The sequence below is a fragment of the Netta rufina genome (assembly GCF_964035555.1).
Source record: "Netta rufina genome assembly, chromosome: 1".
Classification (NCBI taxonomy): Eukaryota; Metazoa; Chordata; class Aves; order Anseriformes; family Anatidae; genus Netta; species Netta rufina.
In genome coordinates, this window is record NC_140123.1 from 133,392,067 (window position 1) to 133,412,285 (window position 20,219).

At 38.0% G+C, this 20,219-nt stretch overlaps 1 protein-coding gene across 2 annotated transcripts in view; it reads left to right on the forward strand.

The window, feature by feature from the left end:
• Window positions 1–19,949, forward strand: part of LOC311206977 (1-acylglycerol-3-phosphate O-acyltransferase Pnpla3-like) — a 52,539-nt gene extending 32,590 nt beyond the window's left edge. Inside the window, exons 1-9 of one of the 2 annotated variants that reach the window (XM_084282810.1) lie at window positions 1,471–1,716; window positions 5,103–5,335; window positions 6,284–6,349; window positions 8,965–9,174; window positions 10,319–10,379; window positions 12,595–12,810; window positions 13,794–13,926; window positions 14,783–14,899; window positions 17,605–19,949. In XM_084282810.1, the coding sequence (XP_084138936.1) occupies window positions 1,530–1,716; window positions 5,103–5,335; window positions 6,284–6,349; window positions 8,965–9,174; window positions 10,319–10,379; window positions 12,595–12,810; window positions 13,794–13,926; window positions 14,783–14,899; window positions 17,605–17,902 (1,521 nt within the window). In that variant the 5' untranslated portion in view covers window positions 1,471–1,529 and the 3' untranslated portion in view covers window positions 17,903–19,949. Of the gene's footprint in view, window positions 1–1,470; window positions 1,717–5,102; window positions 5,336–6,283; window positions 6,350–8,964; window positions 9,175–10,318; window positions 10,380–12,594; window positions 12,811–13,793; window positions 13,927–14,782; window positions 14,900–17,604 lie in introns of those variants that run through there. The other variant, XM_084282811.1, reaches the window with a different exon arrangement.
• Window positions 19,950–20,219: the final 270 nt, after the last annotated feature.

Below are 20,219 nucleotides of genomic sequence, written 5' to 3' on the forward strand. Positions count from 1 at the left end.
AGCTGAGGTAGAGACAGGAAAACTGAAGGTGTGACCCAGTGCTTGTGGTGTTCATTCAGACAAAATCCAGAGTTTCTCCTGATAGTGTGCGTTTTGTCCAAGGATTATTCAAGATCTTGCTGGTAGAACTACCTAGTAATTTTTCAGAATTGGCTCCAGGCCCACCCAGACTGAAAAAGAGCTTGATTCCCTGCTCTGTCTCCTTCTGGCAGCGTGCCCTGCAAATAAAAAATTGCACAACACAACCTCTCTCCTAGGTGTATTTTGGAGGTGTGAGCTCCTTTGTGTCTCTTTCAAGATGTTTTTGAATTCTGTTGTTAGGATAGGGTGGTGCATGCAGATAGCTAAAGAGGGTTCCATTAGCCCTGACCAAAGCAATTAAATCCTGAAAGATTTCAGATATGTTGTTCTGTTTTTCTCATAGTCCAGCCCTAGGGAACTCTGGGATTTGTGGAGGGTTGTCACATACAACTACCAGTTCCTCTTAAACTATGAGAGGATACCAGCGCCTTTCTCCAGGAAGATAAATCATGCCTGGAAGCAGTCAGGTGCATTTGAGACTTCCAGAGTACTTGTTTTCTAAATGTTTCTGTGCACCTCTCTGGCCTGCAATGGCCTACTCCACAGAAGTGTCCGGGCTAGCAGGGAAGGTGGTCTACAGAGCTGACACAGTGGCATTACTACACTGGTGCAGACCAGAGTCAGGGCTGGTCGACACCTCTTCATAGGGGTGTTATGTGGCTATGAGACAACTCTTCCGTAGCATGTGTTGGTCAACAGGCCTGTTTGCTGCTGGGCTAGATGTGGTGACGTGGTGGGGCATTAAGCAATTCTGTTCAGGCAGTTGCAGGTGACCCTACGGGGAGGGAGGTGGGCTGGTGATGGGATGTGGTTGGATGTGTGGATAGTTGGATGTATCCAGCCTAGATGGTGCTATGGTTCTCTGTTAATCACTGATGGCCCGTCAAGCTGTCAGCACGTTCCAGGCTTTCTGGCAGAACTCAGCCACCTCAAGGTGCCGATGTGAAACCTCCGGAGGCCCCTCTGTGCCTGGCTCCTGCAGTCGGTCGCTCAGTCTGCCAGGGACCTCACAAGCTCCATCAGACGACGCTAGTTGTTTGGGCTGGGAGTGATATTTACCTCCTCTGCCCGTGCTTCTGTCCCTAAAACGCCGTTGGGGCGTGCCACCTAACGCACTCGGTGCCGAAAGCAAGCTGTAGGTCCATCTTCGCGTTTATTTAGCCCGTCATCCCCTCAGCCAGGCCCCGCCTCACAGCCGGAGGGGGGACGGGGACACCCGGCGGGGGCGGGGCTTTATTTGCATCCGCCCTGGGGTTGGCTGGGCCGCCGCTGGGCCATGGCGAGGCGGCGGGCTGCAGTACGCCATTGGCTGTCCAGCGGGGCTGGGCGGGGCAGCGGCGGAAAGCCGCAGGATAGCCCCGCACTCGCGTATCGCGCCGGGCGACGGCCGCCGCGGTGGTTGGAGCAGCAGCACGGCGAGCGGCTGTAACGGCCAGCTGCTGGTGGCCATGCTGGACCGCGAGCGCGGCTGGAGCGTGTCGTTCGCCGGCTGCGGCTTCCTGGGCGTCTACCACATCGGCGCGGCCACCTGCCTGCAGGAGCACGCCCCGCACATCATTCGCGACGCACGGCACATCTACGGCGCCTCGGCCGGAGCACTGGCCGGCGCCGTGCTGGTCGGAGGCGGTTCGCTGGGTGCGGGGCGGCGGGGCTATGGGGGGGGGGGAGGGTTCCCCTTCCTGCGATCTGTGCGAACCGTGTAGTGCGGGGAGGAGGAGACGGACCGGCTGATTTTAACTGATTTTAATTGTGACTGAAGTGGCTGAGTTGTTGGTGGTGTGTGATAGCAGATATTCCGTGGTAACAAATGCCAGTTTGCAGCTGTAGTCTCTCTCGGGAAATAAGCGCTCATTACTTGGCGGGAAGCAAAACCGTATACTTTACTTCGACTTATTTGGGACCGACTATAACCCAAATAAATGTTTATTTAATAAATTAGATGTGCTAATAATAATAATAATAATAAAAAAATAGAAGTTAAAGCAGCCTGATGCGTGAAAAATATTCGGGTTGTTGGGTAGTGACTAAAGTGCATTTTAAAATGTGTATGAAACATCTGAAAATTATTTTCCTTTTATACCAGAGATCCACGGAATAAAGGCTAGGGATGCAAAACTGATAGTTTTTGTTCACAGGAGCCATAAGAGGTTTAGAACTAGGAGACTTTTTAAGTTCACGTTTCACCTTGCTCAGAGATAGAGGAGGAAAACCACTTATGTTGAATTTGGAGAGGGTTTGGTGGTGTTTTTAAACTTCTGAGCTCATCACTAAAATGTAAAGAAGTTCTCTGTACCTGTGAAGGGCTTGTGCTATGAAATGCTTGTCCCTGCAGCTTGGCCACTTATCTGTCATGCTTAACTTCTTCAAAGCTTTAGCAATAAACTTGTATTACTTAAACACTTTAATTTAAATTTACTTGAAGGTACTAGCACAGCATGCATAAATTGTTATGAGCCTCGGACCAGCTTTTAAAACAAGCCATGTTTATCCACAGTAGCTATTTGTTTTTAGTACGTATCCAGTGCTAAGTTTTTAGATATTGTAAGTGATTCAAGAAGACTTGGAAGCTGCTATAAATATAAGAAGTGTTCTGAAGCACACAAAAAATATTGTTTACCTGACAATATGTGATATTAACAGCTTTAAACATTTTTAGTATTTTAATAATTAATAGTTGTAAACTTAAAATTATTCCAACATCTTTCTTATATGCCAAGTGGAATTTTTGCTTTTCTATAAACACTAGATTAACTAGTGCATTTGTCACCACTGCCCAAGGTATTATATTTTATGTACAAGTGTATTTCTTCTGGAAACATTTTTTTAAGTCACTTGGGAATGTTACAAGACAATTCAAAAACAGACATATTCTAAAATCTTTAAGTTATTAGCAGGAATTCAGATGTTAACTCTGCATCTTTTTAGTTGTTAATTTTGCGTTAACTGATATAACACACAGTATTAATTTCTGCACTTATTGTTCCAAGCCCCACCTATTTTCACAGTTGCATTTCCCAGTGGGAAGACAGAACCAGGCTCTTGGAGATGCCTGTTGGAAGAATGAGAGGCAGCAGCCACAGTGGGGAAAATGGGAAATTCTGATTAGATCAGAGGAAAAGAAAAATGCCACAACAGTGACAAAATACTGGAGTAGATGCACAGAGAAATTGTGGTATCTCTATCCTTGGAGGTGTTCAAGACTTGACTGGACCCAGGCTTGAATTACTATGCTTGTCCTCACACATAAAACCACAAGTGTGGATGTGTAGCTCTGAACAGGGTTTTTGACTAAACCTGGTTTGCATATTTTACCTCTTGGAGGTTTGTAGCCAGATGTTTTGACTAAAGGGATTTCTTTTTGTTACCTGTTGGAAAGACAAACTTAGAGTCTGTAGGTTTTCAAGTTTGACTTACTGTGAACAGACATTAAATAGAGAAAACAGAATTGTACTGCTCTAGACTGAGGGAGAAGCTTCCTTCATTGCATTTGGGGGAAGATGAAGGTAGAAGCTCAGAGGCGGCTGTTCTTTTGAGGATGATACACATTTTGGGTTGATCCAAATTGGAACTGTTGAGGTGCACTCATCTTAGATCTTCTCCATAGATGGCTTTGGACATGCAGTATTTTAGTGGTGAGGTGGTAATCAGTTATAAATCTATTGACTCAGGTTTTTTTGGGCGTACTCGTTTAAGCATAGGTTTTTGGTTTAGTGTGCTAAGAAAGGCTGAGGTGTTCCTACTTGAGAGGAAAAAAAAAGCTTTGTAGAAAGATAGTATTTTCAAAAGTAAATCTGAACTCAAAAGCGAAGTTCTTTTCAGTGCAGTGTTTGTGGTTAGCTTGATAAGTTGAATCCTATCTATTCCAGAAAGAAGCTATGTGAGTTAAAATATGCAAGTTCTGAACAGATTTTTGAATGACCTTGTAGTGTATCACTCAGGTTAAACCTGTTACTTTGACCTTCCTCCTCCTCTTCTCCCAAGTTGACTTGCTTATCAGGCAATATCCACAAAGTATGCCCTGGAGAAGCATAATACTAAGTATTTAAACAAAACCTTGACAGGAGGATGAGCTGTTATTCTCATTAAGCATGACTAGGTTTCTGGCTGATAGAATGGTTTAGCTGTTCTTCAGGAACAATCATGTCCTCTGTAGTGGTTTGATCTAGTTCCTAAATGCTGATTTAATTGAAGAAAATTCGATTATATGTCTGTTACATATTGGTAAAAAAAAAAAAAAAAAAAAAAACACCTATTGAAATGGAGACCTGTGTGAGAGGTGTTGCAGAACTCCCCCACATTCCTTATCCACTGCTTTAAAAATTTCCCTCTTGAAGCTCCCTACTGGAAGTTCCCATGTAATATCTTCTTTATTGCGTTTATGTATAAAGGAAGATAAATGATGCCCTGAAATTTTAAGTTGGGTTAAAGTCCAGCAGGTATTACTAGTGGTGGTGAACCCAGGCTGTGATGAACTTCTTCAGCAGAGATACTGCGGAACTAAGATCTGTGCGTTGTATAGTTTTTATGGATTTCTTTTATGGATGTTGCATGTGGAATACTTCTATGCATACATGCTTATGGAAGGTTACTCATCTTGCTTGCTTGCTTGCTTCCTTCCTTCTTAAAGAATGTGTTTCTAGAATTAATAATTCCAAACAGAAGCATATTACATGGCTATTCTATACCTATACTTAGAAATAACAGATATAAATAACTTAGTGGCAGAGTCTTCATGAGAACAAGTTCTAACTATTTGAAAGTCTTAGGTGACTACTTTTTTCCTTCTCAGAATACTTCTCAACTCGCAATTAAATGCTAGTGGACAGTTATTTCATGTATTAAAAACTCTTGAATTTTCATATTGGCAATCAGAAAGAAAAGTTGGAGCTCTAGAGATGATTTAGTTATATAAAAACTTTAGTTATATAAAAGTTTGGCTTGGAGGGGTATCTTTTTCTTTCTTTTTTTTTCTTTTTGTTGGCATATTTTCTATTCTTAAATGAAATGCATTTTGTTCGCAGCTGAAGCTTGTGCAGATGTTCTGGCATTAGCGAAAGAAGCTAGAAAGCGAAATCTTGGACCTCTTCATCCTTCCTTCAACGTGATAAAGATAATACGAGATGGACTGATGAGAAATCTTCCAGAAAACACTCACCAGTTGTCTTCAGGCAGACTGTGTATTTCACTAACCAGAGTATCAGATGGTAAAAATACACTGATATCTAATTTTAACTCTAAAGAAGAAGTTGTCCAGGTATGTTTATTTTTGGCAACTTTTTGACATTTTTGTAATCTCAAGTCCATTTCATATCTTCCATTGGGTTTCCATTTTAAAAATTTAAAGATATTGTTACTTTGAAAGTATTTTAAAAAATAATTCAACCTTCATTATGCCAAATTTATTCTGTTTTCCCAGTTAATGTATCTGTGAACTGAGGGAGTAGATATGTGGGATCAATCTTAAAATGGACAAAGGCCATTTTAAGACTGGACAAAAGGATGAAGTGCTATGTATCTAATGACAATGTCTTTAATGAAGAAATTTTTTTAAGGTTATTCTTATAAAAGCAGTCATCAGGAAACAGTCAAAAATACTTTTTTTTTTTTTTATTTCTTAATATCCGTGAATAACCTAGTTCTATATTATTACTCTGGGATAATACTAGTGTCCCCCATTAGTTATTTTGGTTACTCAGAAAAGTACTTCTACTTCCTTGCCCAGGGAAGCAGTTGAGTCACTATCCCTGGAGGTATTTAAAAGAAGTTTAGATATAGAGCTTAGTGATACATACGGTTTAGTGGAGGACTTGTTAGTGCTAGGTCATAGGTTGGACTAGGTGATCTTGGAGGTCTCTTCCAACCTAAATGATTCTGTGGTTCTGTGAAAATGTGTAGCTTGAGGGAATGATCATAAACTTTTTCTTGCTAATTAGCATTTCTACAAATGGTCTTTTAGCGAGTCTTATCTTTTTTTAATGGATTGGGGTTGCATGCCAGAAAGAAGTTTGAACACCCTCAATTGTCTATGTAAAATAATGCTTGTTAATAATATTTTTTTTCTTTTTATTGAAGAATACTTGCTGTTGTTTGTTTTTTTTTTCGGTTCAGTTGTTCTTGCCAACAGCTAAAGAGATAAAGATAAAGGATAAATATAATAATAGAAAAATTACCATTTAATTTATGTAATCTCATTTTTCTACAGGCTTTGATCTGTAGTTCATTTGTCCCCATTTATTGTGGCCTAATTCCACCATCATTTAGAGGTGTGGTAAGTCCTAGTTTTCGATTTTTAAAAACACTTGTAGCTATTCACAAAAAAATAAAAGACAATGTATATACTTTTTTTGTTGTTGTTGTTATCCTACAATAAAATAAATAAGCTCTCATCAGAGCTTTTAGTACTGTAGATGTATATATGTATATGCTTGTGAAAAGAGAAAGGGAACAGTAGATGTGTTGGAAGTGGAAGATGTATGTCTTCTCCATCCTGGAAAAAAAAAATCCCCCCCTGAAATGTCTCATTTGCTGATGTAGTAATTAAAATAGAGTATTCTAAGCTAGCAAAAGTGAACACTTAAGGATGAATATTTAATGAAGACAGTGATGATCACTCACCTGCATAAATTGATAGGAAGGGTCACTTGTTTATTTTGAGGAAAAAAAATCTGAGAGATTATATTGTATATCTGCATGTTCTTTGTATAGATAAATCTGCCTTAAAACTGAATTGAAGTTCAATTCAATTAGATATAACCAAAGATTTTTTAATGTCTTGTCATTGGTGTTAAATATGAAAGAGATTGATCATCAGTCTGTTCCCATTACTTCACAGGAACTCTTGGTTACAAAACCTCTTAATATTTCATGGCTATACTGGGTTTTCTAAAATCCCACGTTAAAGGGGCAACAACTGCAAAAAAATCAGTATAGTTTGCAGATCTTTTGATTAACAGGTCTGAAAGTGGGCATGCACTTCATCATATTTTTTTTTTTATGGTGTTGCACTAACTTGCAATTTCTTTCCTTCCAAATTTAATATTCCTTACATAAGGAGAGGGGAAGTATGTTGAAAGAAAACTCAAAACTTCCTTAACAGTGTTTGATTACAGACTGTTCTGAAGGCTATCTGGAAGTGCTAAAAGGTCAAGGATAGCCATGAAATGTATCTTCTGCTGCTGCTGAAATTAAAGCAAAAGTGATTAGACCTGTATAGGGATTTATCTTTATCTGTATTTCTAAACCTTGTATGTCTTCTTAAAACCCTCCAGATTAAAGGTGTTATGAAAACAGGACGTTGGACTGAAGCCAAGGTTTAGGTGGATCCAGGATAATCTGGCTATTCAGTCCTTGTCACCAGACAACAATGTTATTTTAAAAGGCTTAGTCCAGAGTACAAAAACATAGAAGAGATGTTTGGTTTGGTTCTGTTTTGAGGCAAGGGGAAAGAAGGAATCGTATCTTTTTGTTCTTTGTGATTATTTTGATATGATTTTAATGCATAGAAGTTATGTTGTATCATGGTAATAGTACTACACTTCCCTATGCTTGGTGTGAGACCTGTAGGGTGTAAACACAGTGGAATGTCTAGTATTTAAACTTTGTAGCATCTTGCTGTTTATTGGCTTGATGCTTTGTGTCTTTATACCCTGTGTTCCAAAGACATGAGGATAACTTCCAATAGATGTACAGTACTAGTAATATGCAACAGCATATGCAAGTGCATCTACTGCAACAACTGAAGCTCAGAGTGTTTATAGAATATTACATTGCAGACCATGTTACATTCAATAGCATGGTAACCGTCAGCAAAAGAAACAGGTTTGCTGAAGTTTATTATATAACACAACTTCAGATCTGGGCTAGCTATTCTGTAAGCAGTAGAAATGCCAAAGGCTAGTTTCTGTTGGATTTGAGGCGCTTCTCCAAGATGAACTTTTTTTCCTTTTTTTGTGAAGTGTTTGTTTTAGGGTGATGTGTTTGTTTTACACTTTTCAAACACAGTGTTTGGGATTAAACATTTTGTGGGGGAATAAATGGACAGAAACTGAAGAAGGAAAAAAAGGCAAAAAATAACAAAACCACAACCAACAAGTATTTATGTAGAACAGTAAATCGGATGTCTGCTTCCATCCTTGAATAATTTAATGAGAAGACTGCATGCTATGGTTTCACCCTTGCTTCTTGACCAAACAGCTTGCTTAATAATTCCACAAAGGACATGGTGATTGCCTGAGTACCTTGGTGATTTCCTGAGTACCTTGGTGATTGCATTATATACCTGGAGGAAGTTTGTCAGCAGCTGCATACTGCTGAGTCTAAAAAGTGTTTGAGAAAGCTAGTAGGTATGAACAAGCTGCTCTAAAACAGTATGTTGGATAAATTGCTCTGAAGCTGTCCTCTTCCTCATTCCTAATGTGTTTCTCAGAATACTCAGGGAGTGAGTATCAAGACAGGTTAAACTGATAATCCAGGTTTCTCTTGCTCAAAACATTACCTTACCTTTACATTTTATGAAGGACCTTCAGTTCTCTCTGATGCCTAGTTAGGAGGGAGGAAAATGGAGCCAGTAGAAGTTGGTAATGAGGAATGGGCTTTTGACATTGTCAGAACAAACTGGCTAAAATTTATCCTACTGGAAAGAAGGACTTTTTCTTTCTTAAGTGTCCAGAAAAGTCACAAATAGAATGCTTTTAGACTATCTATGGAGCTATAGGTACAAATGTTCAAGTGATGTAAGAGGACAAAACATACTACTCAAAATGTTTAGTCTGGGAACGTAGGCAGAGACTGTACTATTATTTTTAAGTGATATTTAGTTCTCTAATGGGAAATCTGCTAGTTGGAAAATTTCAATGTTCTTCTTACTTCTTTTAATCTTTATAGCGCTATGTGGATGGAGGAATCAGTGACAACTTGCCTCAGTATGAATCTAAGAATACAATCACAGTTTCACCTTTTGCTGGGGAGTGTGATATCTGCCCAAAGGGGAACTCAGCCAATTTTCATGAAATGAACTTGACCAACACCAGCATTCAGCTCAGTTTGGGGAACCTTTATCGTTTAACACAAGCACTCTTTCCACCAGAACCTAAGGTAACTTCATGTAGTTACTAAAACATTTTTCCTATATATAGGCTTTGTTTTTGCAGAAAGCTATGGTAATCTTAGCACTTCATCTAGTCATGTAAGGTTTTCTGTTGACGCTTCTCTTGTTTCTATTTTATTCGTAGCCTGTCTTTATTCTAGAAGAATGAAGTTGGAACTAGATGATCTTTGAATCATAGAATGGCTTGGGTTGGAAGGGACCTCATTCTCCTTATTATTTAGTCTCTCTGACTAAAAATGGTATTGGCTTTCTCTGTTTATTTAGGAATTAACACAGGATTCTATCATAAAATCTACACTGGTAAATTAATAACAGGCAGTTTAGAGTCCTTTCATGTTTACCTGCTAATCAGTTTCTTCAGAACTTTGCAGTTCTGAAGCAACAGGTCTTTGTAAACTTATTAATACCTGATGCAGGCAGCTTGCCTTTAAATTCTGCTAAGCACTTGTAATTGCGGATCTGATGAGGGAAATAGCTTGAATTGCAGTTGCTGAAGCTGAAAAAAAGAAAACAGACTTTGCCAACTGGTTTGGGATATACTACAGAGGAGAAATGTTTCTGACTACTATAGATTTTTTTTTTTCAATTAAGAGGGTTTTGACAACTTGGAAAAAAAATTAATTTAACTTATGTATGTGTTAACTTTTTTCTTTTGTCTAGGACTGTGTACGTTATTAGCTGAGCTGGTGTTATATCTGGTGAAAGATGTTTTCATGTGGAAGGCTAAGTTTGAACTTGAACATGAGAATTGCATAGCTGGCTTCTCTGTTTTGGGAATTGGGAAGCATGGGAAGGGAAGAGGGGAATTGGCATATTCTACTAAGCCACCCTGTTACATTGCTTTTAACATAGACTAGCCAAAGGAAGAAACTCTTGCGAACAGTTAGAATCTTGTCCTTTTAGCTGAGTAAATCAGTACATCTGTGATAGTTGAAGAATAAGCTTACATATGCATGATTGCATGTGTGTCACACAGTAGGTTTATTGACGTGAATATGTTGAATTAGAGCAATTGTAAGAAACTTCTACAATTATAAAGATGAAAGGTAGATGTAGGTGGCTTTCCATTCTGTGAACTGTTGATCTTAAATCTCCTTTTATTTGGCTGACTAATTTACCCTCTGTTTGCAGGTACTAGGAGAGATTTGTGAGCAAGGATATTCAGATGCTTTTAAATTCTTGAAAGAGAATGGTATGTTACACTTGTGGACAATTAGTGATGATATGGTCTTAACCTGGGTTTAAAAATAAAAAAAAAAAAATGGGTGAAGCGGTTGTAAGTAGCTAAGAGGGGCTAAGTCATAGAGGCTTTTTGAAGGCATCATGGTAAGTTATATTTTCACTCTGAATTTCAGTTGATAGAAATCATAGTAGTCACTGGTCATCTGAGGCAGTTGTGCTGTCATGTAGAAATTGCACTTTAGGGGTTTCGTCAAACTTGTATGAAGTGAATATTACGGTATTGTTAAGTGAAATTACCAGGAAATTCTAATTACAGGAAAAATATATTACTAGTTTCTTCTGTGTTATCCTTAAAGGATAGGAATTGTTACCCATTCCTGTGTAACCTGCTTCTTATAGCTTCCTCTTCTGTATCATCCAAATAAATTTGTAGGTGAACTCTTTAGTCCAGAACTGGGAGCTGGCTAACAATATAAAATTAGTAATGGACCAATACTTTGTATTATGAAAGACTTTAAAAGAAGAGGAATTGTACTGTAGCAGTTACTGGGATCTGGATAAGTTTATGAATAAGAATTAACAGCTGCCTCATCTTGCTCTTCAATTCCAGTAACATAGTTTATATTGATAAATGCTATTCTTTGATCAACTTGGGGACAGACAGGTTAAAAACAACAACTTAATATTAGCATGAAATTAACCATATGTAAGGTATGCCTACTCCCTGTATTTGTTGGAAGCAGAAGCAAACTGGAGATAGTACTTGGTCAGATTAGAGAAATGTAAATTGAATTGTGATACTTGTGCTATTAGAGCTAGTACCATCTGCAGTGCTGTAATGTAGTCATAGCTTAATGTGCTCATTACTCATTCTCTGTTAAAAGTACGTATTAAATATTCAAGTTTCCTTGAAACAATTTCGTCAACGTTAAAGAACAACACAGTTCAGGTTAAGAGTTTCATTTCTAGTAATATTATTACATATTTACTGAGAGAGTCCCACTTTAGATCCTTTATGAAATTATTAAAAGCACAACTTTTACATAAAGAACCCAGCCTATCATTTGAGGTTGCTTGTGCTAAGATGGGCTGTGTTGCTGTACTGTTTCACAAGCTTCCTGTGTGCACATTTCCATCTGACACTATGTCTGAGATTACTTGCAGGTCTTCCATGTTGTCTTTCCCACACATCTTCTCTGTATTGCACTATTGTCCTCCTTCTTGTACTACTGATACCTTTGTTCTTATTCTGTCACAGGTGTGTGAATCAGTGATAATTGTAGCCTCTCCAAACTCATTCATTATTCATCCTTTCTTGTTGAGCTATTTCAGCTGTAGGAGGTATTGCCTGCTTTGGCAGGGGGGTTGGACCTGATGATCTTTTGTGGTCCCTTCCAGCCCCTTCAATTCTGTGATTTCCTCCCAACCCCCCCCCCCCCCCCCAAAGAACATGTTGATTTAGATAACTTTCTGCTATATTCATTGTATGTTCTTTTGACTGACATTTATCTTTTAGGAGTACTTGTAAGTAGGATATAGATTCTATTGCATGTAGGTGTGTGTCCTAGTTAAATTTGGTAGTCTTTATATACATGTATAGTAACTTCATGTTGTTTTTCTGGAGACTGAATGTAAATACTCTTTTTGTTATAGTTCACTTTCTACTTATTTTCTGATGCTCAATTCTAAGGCAATTAGAAGTGCTATCTGTTAATTGGAATCCACTGCTTTTGCAAGGCAACAGATATTTAGATCTATACTTTGAATAAATGTTTAAACAATATTGCACCTTACTTGCTTTCCTTTTTTGCCTTATTGTGACAGTAGCTCAGTACTCTTGTGAAAACTGCCATGTCAAATTTCTCAAATTGGTCTCATGCATTGAGGATGTTTCCTTTCAAGGAAAAACAAAATCTGGTTTCTTCCTTTTAGCTATTTCCTTTGTTGCTGGAGAACAACTTTGGCAAATGACTGTGTGTTTCCAATGCAGTTTCAGTTAATTGCTCACTTTTTCATTTTCTTTAGAACTTGTTTTAAAGTAAGACCTAAACCTGCAAAAGAGTGTTCATCAATATTTCTAAATGTTTGAAGACTTATAAGAGCAAGTGTATTGGACGTTGGGTAGATAATGTTCCCTCAGGATAAGGACTTCTGTAAAGATACAGAGTATAGGTACTCTGAAGATCTGTGGAGTGAGCCTAAGTGGAAGTTCTTGACTCTTTCAGGTATTCTGAATGACTCAATTTATGTCAGCTTGTCCTTCACTAAAAGAAATCCTCATGAGGCTATGCAACATGTTGGCTATATGAAGAAAAAAAATAGTTCTGAAAACAACAGGGTGGAAACTTCAAAACTGGAAGTACTCAGTAACCAGATAAAGCAAAATTCATGGCCTTTGGAGAAGAGCATATTTGAGAGTCTACCTCCTAGGCTTCGTAAAGGTATGTTCTTCAGACTGTTCTGTAAATTTAAATGACAAACTTTGATTTCCCAACTTGCCCCCCTGCCTTACTGTTATCTTATAATTTGCATTAGGTGTTTTTTATTTAATCTTGTAATTCCCTATGAAACTAGAGACTAGCTCAAGCCAAAAATGTTGTTTAAATGCTCACAAAATGTGAATGTGTACATTTTGATTTAGCTACAAAAATAAGATTGAGCTTAGAAGGAGCTACTTTTAACACTGTGGAATCATGAACAGGATTCTTATTTGGATTTGGATATATTTTGCACATCCACAGTATCTTTATAAGTGTATATTTCACAACAAAGTTGAACCTCAAATCCAAATACCAGTTACCACCATCTTATTTTTAAACCATACTTCAGTAGATTTCTAATTGTCTGTTTCTCTTGACTTTTTAATAAGATGTTAATAGACCAGGAACACTTCTAATATTTCTTAATCTATAATTTTTACCAAGGTTTTTTGTAGATGCTGAACAGTATTATCAAGATCTGAAATTCCTAGTTCCAGTGACCTAGGAGAACAAAATCCAAAGTGTGAAACTTCTGAAACTATATATACATGAATAACAACTGGAATGTGTGGAACTCCAGAATTTAAACTCCTTGAAGTTACACAGTCTCAGATAAGACAAGAATGCTGTATAAAATACATAAATATTTTTTGGAGAGGGGAACCTTACATCCTCTCATCATAAATTAATGCTTATATTTATTGCTTAAAATTTCAGGGTAATGCCTTTTTGTCCCTGTGGAATTAGTCAGTGCTTCATGTATTTTGAAGTAGCATAGAGAAGATTTATGATAAGAGTGCCTTGAGATTACCTGTTTTATTTTCTGTCTGAGCATTGTTCAGTAAGACTTCACAATATTGACTGAAGATTACCAAACCTTGAGCGAATTATTTAAACAGTTTTCAAATAATTTATTTTTTTTTTTCAAAACAATTATTCTTAAGCACTGCAGGAAGCATGTAAAGAACCAAATGGATTCTATGCTCAGTTCTCTAAACTCTTCCCAATACGAGTGATATCCTATCTGATGCTACCATATACACTGCCTGTGGAGTCTGCTTATTCTGCTGCTATACGGTAAAACTTTTTCATGAACAATTTTATATTTATTATACTTGAGTATAAATGAATGCTGATACACTTTTTTTTGTAGGCACTCTGGTACTCTATTATTCAAGTGTTAACTGTCTAAAGACCATAATATCTACCTACGTAATACATCCTCCTAAAACCTGCATAGTCTAAGGATAGATAAACATACATGTATTAAGATTTCTAAAAACAACAAACTACTAAAAGCTGTATTTTAAGGGGACTTTTTTTGAGCAATCAATTGTGTTTGCCAGGAGCAGATTCTTTACTACTGCTGCTATATTATGCAGTAAAATATTTTTTTCTCTGCCACTTAACATGGCCCTTCTGCATCGTATTTGACAGATGAGAAGCAATCAACAGAATTACATGGTGTTCCCTCCTCCCCCCAGTGTAACTGAGGTTAAGAGTACTGTAAGGAAAAAGAATGTATTTGTGACTTTGTTCTATTTCTGCCTTACTCTTGTTCTTCTTTTCCCACGTAACATTAAACTGACCACCAAGTCCCTACTATGCAGAAAGGTCTCAGAGACCGGGAGGTTCCTTCATTTTTCCTAAAAGTTGGTAACGTATAGAATACACACTTGTCAGACACTAAGCATAGATCAGAGACATAGTGTTGTGTGTTGCACTTTTTTTCTTAGCTTGTAGAAAAGAGATGAGTGAGATAAATGAAAATTTAGAGAGATTGAGAAGACCTGGAGATACTGGTATGGGAGTTAACACAGCTTTCATTCTCCCCGAGTTACTTTGTTGGATGTGGGACTCGGTGTGTGGAAATATAATGTACTTCAGTTTTACTGCATTCAAAGTACCCTGTGTATTTTGATTTTGATTGTAGGTTAGTGAACTGGTTTCCTGACATGCCGGCTGATGTTCGATGGATGCAAGAACAGTTTTGTCAGATTGCTGGTACAGTTTATTCCCAGGCCAAAAGGAGGCTTTTCTGTACATACAGGTAAACTGGTGTGCTGCTGCATGTGGACGATGTATTTTTTTGGAATTCTCTCTTATCAGAGCTTCAAGAACTACTAAGTTTCCCCCTTTAAACAGGATTTAATAATCTTCTCAAGGGTAGCACAAAATGGTTCTCACTGCTTCTAACCCTTATCTTTGTTTTTTAAGAACATTGGGTGGAGTTTGTTGTTTATAACTGATCAATGACTGCTACATACCTGAGATGTGGAGGTGTTGCCTGTTGATAGGCTTATGCTTTTGGGGGTGTTACAGAGCAGGCACTGGACTGAAAAAGACCTTGCTTCTGCTCTGCTCCATAGCAGCTGGAACAATCAGTAAGAAAAGAGAATAAGATTGCTCAAGAAATTCTGAATCAGATGTGGGAGTTTGGAACTGGAAAATGTTGGGAGAAAGACTTCATGTGTAAAGAGCAAGCTCTTGGTCATAAAACAGGGCATGGTGGTCACATGGCTTTTCCTTTGTGCTTTTATGGTATCTTAATGATGACTGATTGTCCTGGTTTTGGCTGGGATAGAGTTAATTAATTTTCTTCCTAGTATCTAGTACAGTGTTGTGTTTTGGACTTAGGATGAGAATAATGTTGATAACACCTGTGTTTCAGTTGTTGGAGAGCAGTGCTTACAGTAAGCCAAGAGTTTTTCTGTTTCTCTCACTGCTGTGCCAGTGATGAGGCTGGGGGTGCACCAGAGGTTGGGAGGGGACACAGCCAGAACAGCTGACCCAGGCTGACCAAAGGGACGTTCCATACCAAATAATGTTGTGCTCAGTGTAGTGGGTTTATGTGGCAAGGTTTTGGTAGCAGGGGGCCATAAGGGTGGTTTCTGTGAGAAGGATCTAGAAGCTACCCCATGTTTGGTAAAGGCCCTACTGCTGACCAGAGCTGAGCCAATAAGCAATGTTGTTTTGCACCTCTGTGAGAGCATATTTAAGACGGGAAAAAAAACGCTGTGTGACACTGTAGCTGGGAGAGTGAGAGGAGTAAGGAACAGCCTTGCAGGCACCAAGGAGGTGGAAGAGGGTGGATGGCAGGGGAAGGTGCTTTTGGTTTCTTTCCTTTGTTTCTCGCTTCTCTAGCTTGTTAGTAATAAGCAATAAATCTTACTATCTCCCTATGCAGAGTCTGTTTTGCCCATTACAATAATTACTGCGTGATCTTCTTGTCCTTATCTCAACCTTTGAGCCCTTTTCATCGTATTTTCTCCCCGTTCCTCTTTGAGGAGGGGGAGTGATAGAGCGGCTGTGGTGGAGCTCATTTGCCCACTCGAGCGGAACCACGACACTCAGCAATAAAAGCTGGGGGGAAGAAAGGAGGCAAGAGGGGGTGGATATTTGGAGTGATGCCATTTATCTTCCCAATAAACTTACGTGTAATGGACCTTGTTTTAGTAACAAATAGCTGAACTTCTCCTTGCCGATGGGAGACAGTGAATAATTTCCTTTTTAAGCAGCTTTTAAAGCAGCTTTTGCTTTACCTAGTAAAGTGTCTTAATCTCAACCCACAAGTTCTTGTGCTTATACCTCTGACTTCTCTCTCCCATCCCACATGGGTAGAGTGAGCAAGCAGTTGCATGGTACTTGGCTGCCTACTGGGGTTAAACCACAATAGTGATCAACTCCCACAGAACTGTTTACATTGTAAAAAAAAACTCTCAAAGTTTTCTGAAGCCTTTCTTTAAGTGGATTTCATCTTCAAGTAGCTAGGTCCCAAGGCTCTGTATGTAGAATCCTGCACTGTATTCTACAGGCAACCGGGCATGTGCTGTGTTTCAGCAGCCATCAAGAACTTATTGCTGCTTTTGCAGAAAGTAATACCCATGCTGGTTTTTAACTCTCTCCTTATGTCATCAGATCTAGATTCTCTTTTGCAGTCAGACCTAAATCTTGTGAAAATTTGAGCTGTTTATAGTTTGGACATCCTTTTAGGAAACCTAACCTTCTGGATGGTATCTCCTAGTGCATGTGAAATTCAAGTATGGAAACTGAAGTTGAAAAGTGTGATAGGGAGGGAGTTTGTTTTGGGGGGGGAGAAGAGAGGTGGTTTGATATGTTTTTGTAGGTTTTTTTTTTTGTCTATTTGCAAAGACACTGAAAGAGAGGAGACATAACTTTTTAGGAAAAAAAAAAAGTGCATTCTTGGTGACAGCTTCAGTTTCCTATTTCTCAAATTACAAAGGACTAACCTGGTGGTTCAGGTGCTGTTGTAAAGCTTAAAGTTCTGTTCCAGCTATTTAAGTTGGTGATACATAGCTGGTTGTGAAGTGTAATGCAGAGATGGTGTTCATAAAGTCAAACAACTATCTTTGCTTGTGAATGTTGAGACCATGCTAATTAATGTTGGCTAACCGCTGTGATTGGTAAGTGACCAAACACTCCAGGTGGATAGCTGGGGGAGATCAGAACTCCTTAAGTGGTAACTTAAGTGGTATCAGAACAGTATGATGATTTTTAATATAACAATTTTGTACCTACATCTATGGAAAATACATAATGGTAGGTTACCTTATTCTAGGTAAGATTGCTTTAAGATTATTTTCCTGTTGTCCTACGTCCTAACTCAATAAATGCATTTAGTATTAACCTTTTTCCTGTAGTGTTCTTCCTCTTGGAGATTCCCTGTAAAATATCTGAACAGTAATAGAATTGTCATTGAAACATTATTAATCTTTTTTTTTTCTTCTTAAACAGGAAAGACAAATATGCATCATTAAGGAAATGTCAAACTGCCCCATCTGCTGTGGAATTTCATTCCTCATACTGTCATCTTAAAATGCCTCACTCTTCTGCGGACATTGAAACCTGGCTCTGGGAATCTTCACAATACATGGACTCAGTTTTGAAACATGTTTCTGCTAATCCAAAAGAGCAGTCAGACTCCTATGCTAATTTTCTCCCAAATTCTGATGAGTCTGGACTGGAAATAGATTTTGACTCTTCCTCAGAGACAAGTTTCCAAACTTGTCCAGAATTAATTCCAGAAAATTAATGTGGAAATAGATTCCAAACTTCCAAAATTCCAATTTGGCAGAGAAATTTAAATCCTAAAAGACTAAAGGTCATTTTCTTTATTGCCAATTAGTCTTGCAGTATTGTTTACAGTTTCCTAAAAAATCTGCCTTTAAAAATTCTTATATATTATGGATTATAAAAAAAAAAAAAAATAAATGTGGTTGCTATTACAAAGTAACAGACTGCATGTCTGTCTAAGCACCAGCTCAGTGAAATAATAATAGGGAAACTATAATAGGGATTGCAGTAAAAAAAGTCTCTCTGGAAATTAGCTTTTTAAAGTCTACTTTCAAAATAAAAAATCAATTCTGTAAGCAGCTTGTTAGACAAACAAACACTGAAAACAAAAGTTTTTTAAAAATACAATTCCTAATAGTATGTTTTGGGATTACTTTTATAACACTTAAATGAAATTGGATGTGTACTACATAAAGGGAGTTACACATTTTGAGCTTTTTAGTGGCTTCCTATGTCTGGTTGCCTTCAGTTTGAACATACTGGTCTATTTATGGAAAAGTTGTCTGTATGAGATGCTGTAGGAACAGTATTATTCTAGGTTATTCTACTTACTACACAATTCATATTACTGCTCAAGTTCCTCTATGGCTCTTTCTTGTTTTAAATACTTCAGTGGAAAAAGTTGTAAGAACTGGGACACTTCCACATGAAGTGTAAACAGGTGCAGTTTCAGTGACTTCACAGGACTTTTGTGTACTTAATAAGAGCTTAATACTTGACTAAGTATTGAAAAGTAGGTAAAATAGTGGCTGTGATTAGTAGCACAAAGTAATTTGAGGTGTTTAACTTTATGGCAAATATTAACATACATCAATGTATAGAAAGTGGTGGATGTTGTTTTGGTCTTCTAATTGCTACCCAATCATTCTTGATAATTTCCCCTGCCTTGCTTGAGATATTTTTTTCTCTCCTTTCACTTCGCTCTTGCTAGAGGGGTGAAGAAAAAAAGGTCTTTTCTATCTCAGTGAGGTATGATAGCACAAAGGAAGCTTTCTAAGAACAATTGTTGGAAGAAGCAAAAAAGACTTATCAAAGTAGCAATATCCAGGGCCATGTGCAAAGGCCTCAAATTATGATTTGAAAACCAGCCAACTCTTATGTGTTGAGTGATGAGGATTTTAAATACCCCACTACAAACATTATGTATAATTTTAATAAAGACAACATATCAGTGTATGAATACTTCAGGAAAAATAAGTAACTGCTGAGATTAACTCCCCTCTTGATGTTTTGGTATCATGTCTTTGACACAGTTGTTTTTACAGTAGAAGGCAACAACTGTGTCTTCAGAGGTGAGGTTACGCACGTGGGATGGGGCAGGTTTATGATGTTTGAAGGCTTATCTTTCAAGAATATGAATTCTGGGCAATCCAGGTACAGTCCAGGGAAGAGACTCTGCATGCTTACTGAAAGCATCCTGTAAAAGGAGTTAGGAATGTGATGCTCAGGAGGGAAGAAAAGGGCATGTCTCTTGCTGTATTGTCAACTATGCTATGTAGAAATCTTTCAGATAGCAAAATCTAGCGTTTCTGAATCAGACCAGCCTTTAAATGATTTCTGTGTTTCCCAGATTTCGCTACACTCAAAGTGCTAAATTTTACAACATTAAAATGATTTCAGAATGGTGGGGGACAGGGGAGAAACTGTCAAGCTATCAATTTTATGTTACAGAAGACTGGTGCTATTTTATTTCAACTGCTTTATTCACTTATTGTATGTATTTTTAAATTTGCAAGAATTGTAATAGTAACAACAATTGTTATTGTAACCACAACTAAAAGATAGAACTTCTGAGTTTTATTGTCTCAAGTTCTCTGTAACATTTAACAGAGCATCATACAATTAGTTTTAACAGTATCTTTTAGAATTTAAGTGTGATTGCCAAGTTCTGCTTTCTAGGTACTGAGGTAGTTCTACTAAATAGATTTAAAGCAATCTTATCCCCTTCTTCCATTCTGCATAGCTCCAATTTTGTTTAATTCTTCTAAAATAAAAAGACAATCTTTTGTTACCACATTTTCTTGTTACTAAGCTTTCTGCAGTATAACTGACTGACTGCAACTTAAGTCAGAATGCATTTATTTCATAGAATCATAGAATGGCTTGGGTTGCAAGGGACCTTAAAGATCATCCAGTTTCAACGCCCCTGCCAAGGGCCACCCATTAAATCAGGTTGTCCGGGGCTTCATCTGACCTGGTCCTAAACATCTCCAGGGATAGGGCCTCCACAGTTTCTTTGGGCTCCAGTGCTTCACAATTTTCTCACAAAATCTAAT